This window comes from Pteropus vampyrus, unplaced genomic scaffold (assembly GCF_000151845.1).
Source record: "Pteropus vampyrus isolate Shadow unplaced genomic scaffold, Pvam_2.0 Scaffold1113, whole genome shotgun sequence".
NCBI lineage: Eukaryota > Metazoa > Chordata > Mammalia > Chiroptera > Pteropodidae > Pteropus > Pteropus vampyrus.
Genome location: NW_011889894.1, coordinates 2109 through 2795, shown reverse-complemented (window position 1 = coordinate 2795; position 687 = coordinate 2109). Strand labels below are relative to the sequence as shown.

Below are 687 nucleotides of genomic sequence, written 5' to 3'. Positions count from 1 at the left end.
TCGTCACCGTGGCGACTGTTACAACTACTTCCTTTTTGGGGGTGTCATGTTCTTCGCCCCCCCCCTCCCCCCGCAGGCTGTGGCTGTTCCTTTCACGTTCTAAGTCTGCCTGCCGTTCAGCGGCAGATGCCGGGCCACAGCCAGTGACCGCCGGCCGGTTGTTTTACTGGGCTCCTCTGCGTGGAAGAATCTCCTGAGCCTGAGATGGGACCATGGTCGTGCTCGACGATCCTGCAGAAAATATGCCTGGGCTCCTGGGAGGTCATGGGGTGACCCGGTTTTCTGGAAGCCTCTGCCAGAACCCCTGAGCCATCCAAATGTGCAACGATGGGGCTGAGTTACTGAACCAAACTGAAGGGGAGGTGGCCGTGAGGTGGGCGGACCGTTTGCAGCATCGGATCAGAGCAAACCACGGGGCAGGCCAGAGCTTTCCTCCTCCGTGCCCAGTCCGACGGCGGACCCTGCCCGCAGTCCTTGAGGACCGAGGGCGAATGGTCTCGGTCAACTCCAAGGTCATCCTCACCCTCACGCCAGAAGGTCACGCTCTTTCGTACTTTCCCGGGGTGCAGCTGCAGCTGAGCGATGGAATCCGAGATGCCGTTTAGGAAAGAAAAGCAAAATGTGTGTTTACGAGACGGCAGATGAGTCACTGTCACGAGCAGCATCCGCGAGAACCGCCCAGCTCCG

General features: G+C 59.7%; 1 protein-coding gene across 1 annotated transcript in view; it reads left to right on the top strand.

Moving 5' to 3' along the window:
* Positions 1-605, top strand: part of LOC105310114 (high affinity cationic amino acid transporter 1-like) — a 6125-nt gene extending 5520 nt beyond the window's left edge. The window contains exon 4 of the mRNA XM_011386329.2: positions 448-605. Within this exon, the coding sequence (XP_011384631.1) occupies positions 448-605 (158 nt within the window). The remainder of the gene's footprint in view (positions 1-447) is intronic.
* Positions 606-687: the final 82 nt, after the last annotated feature.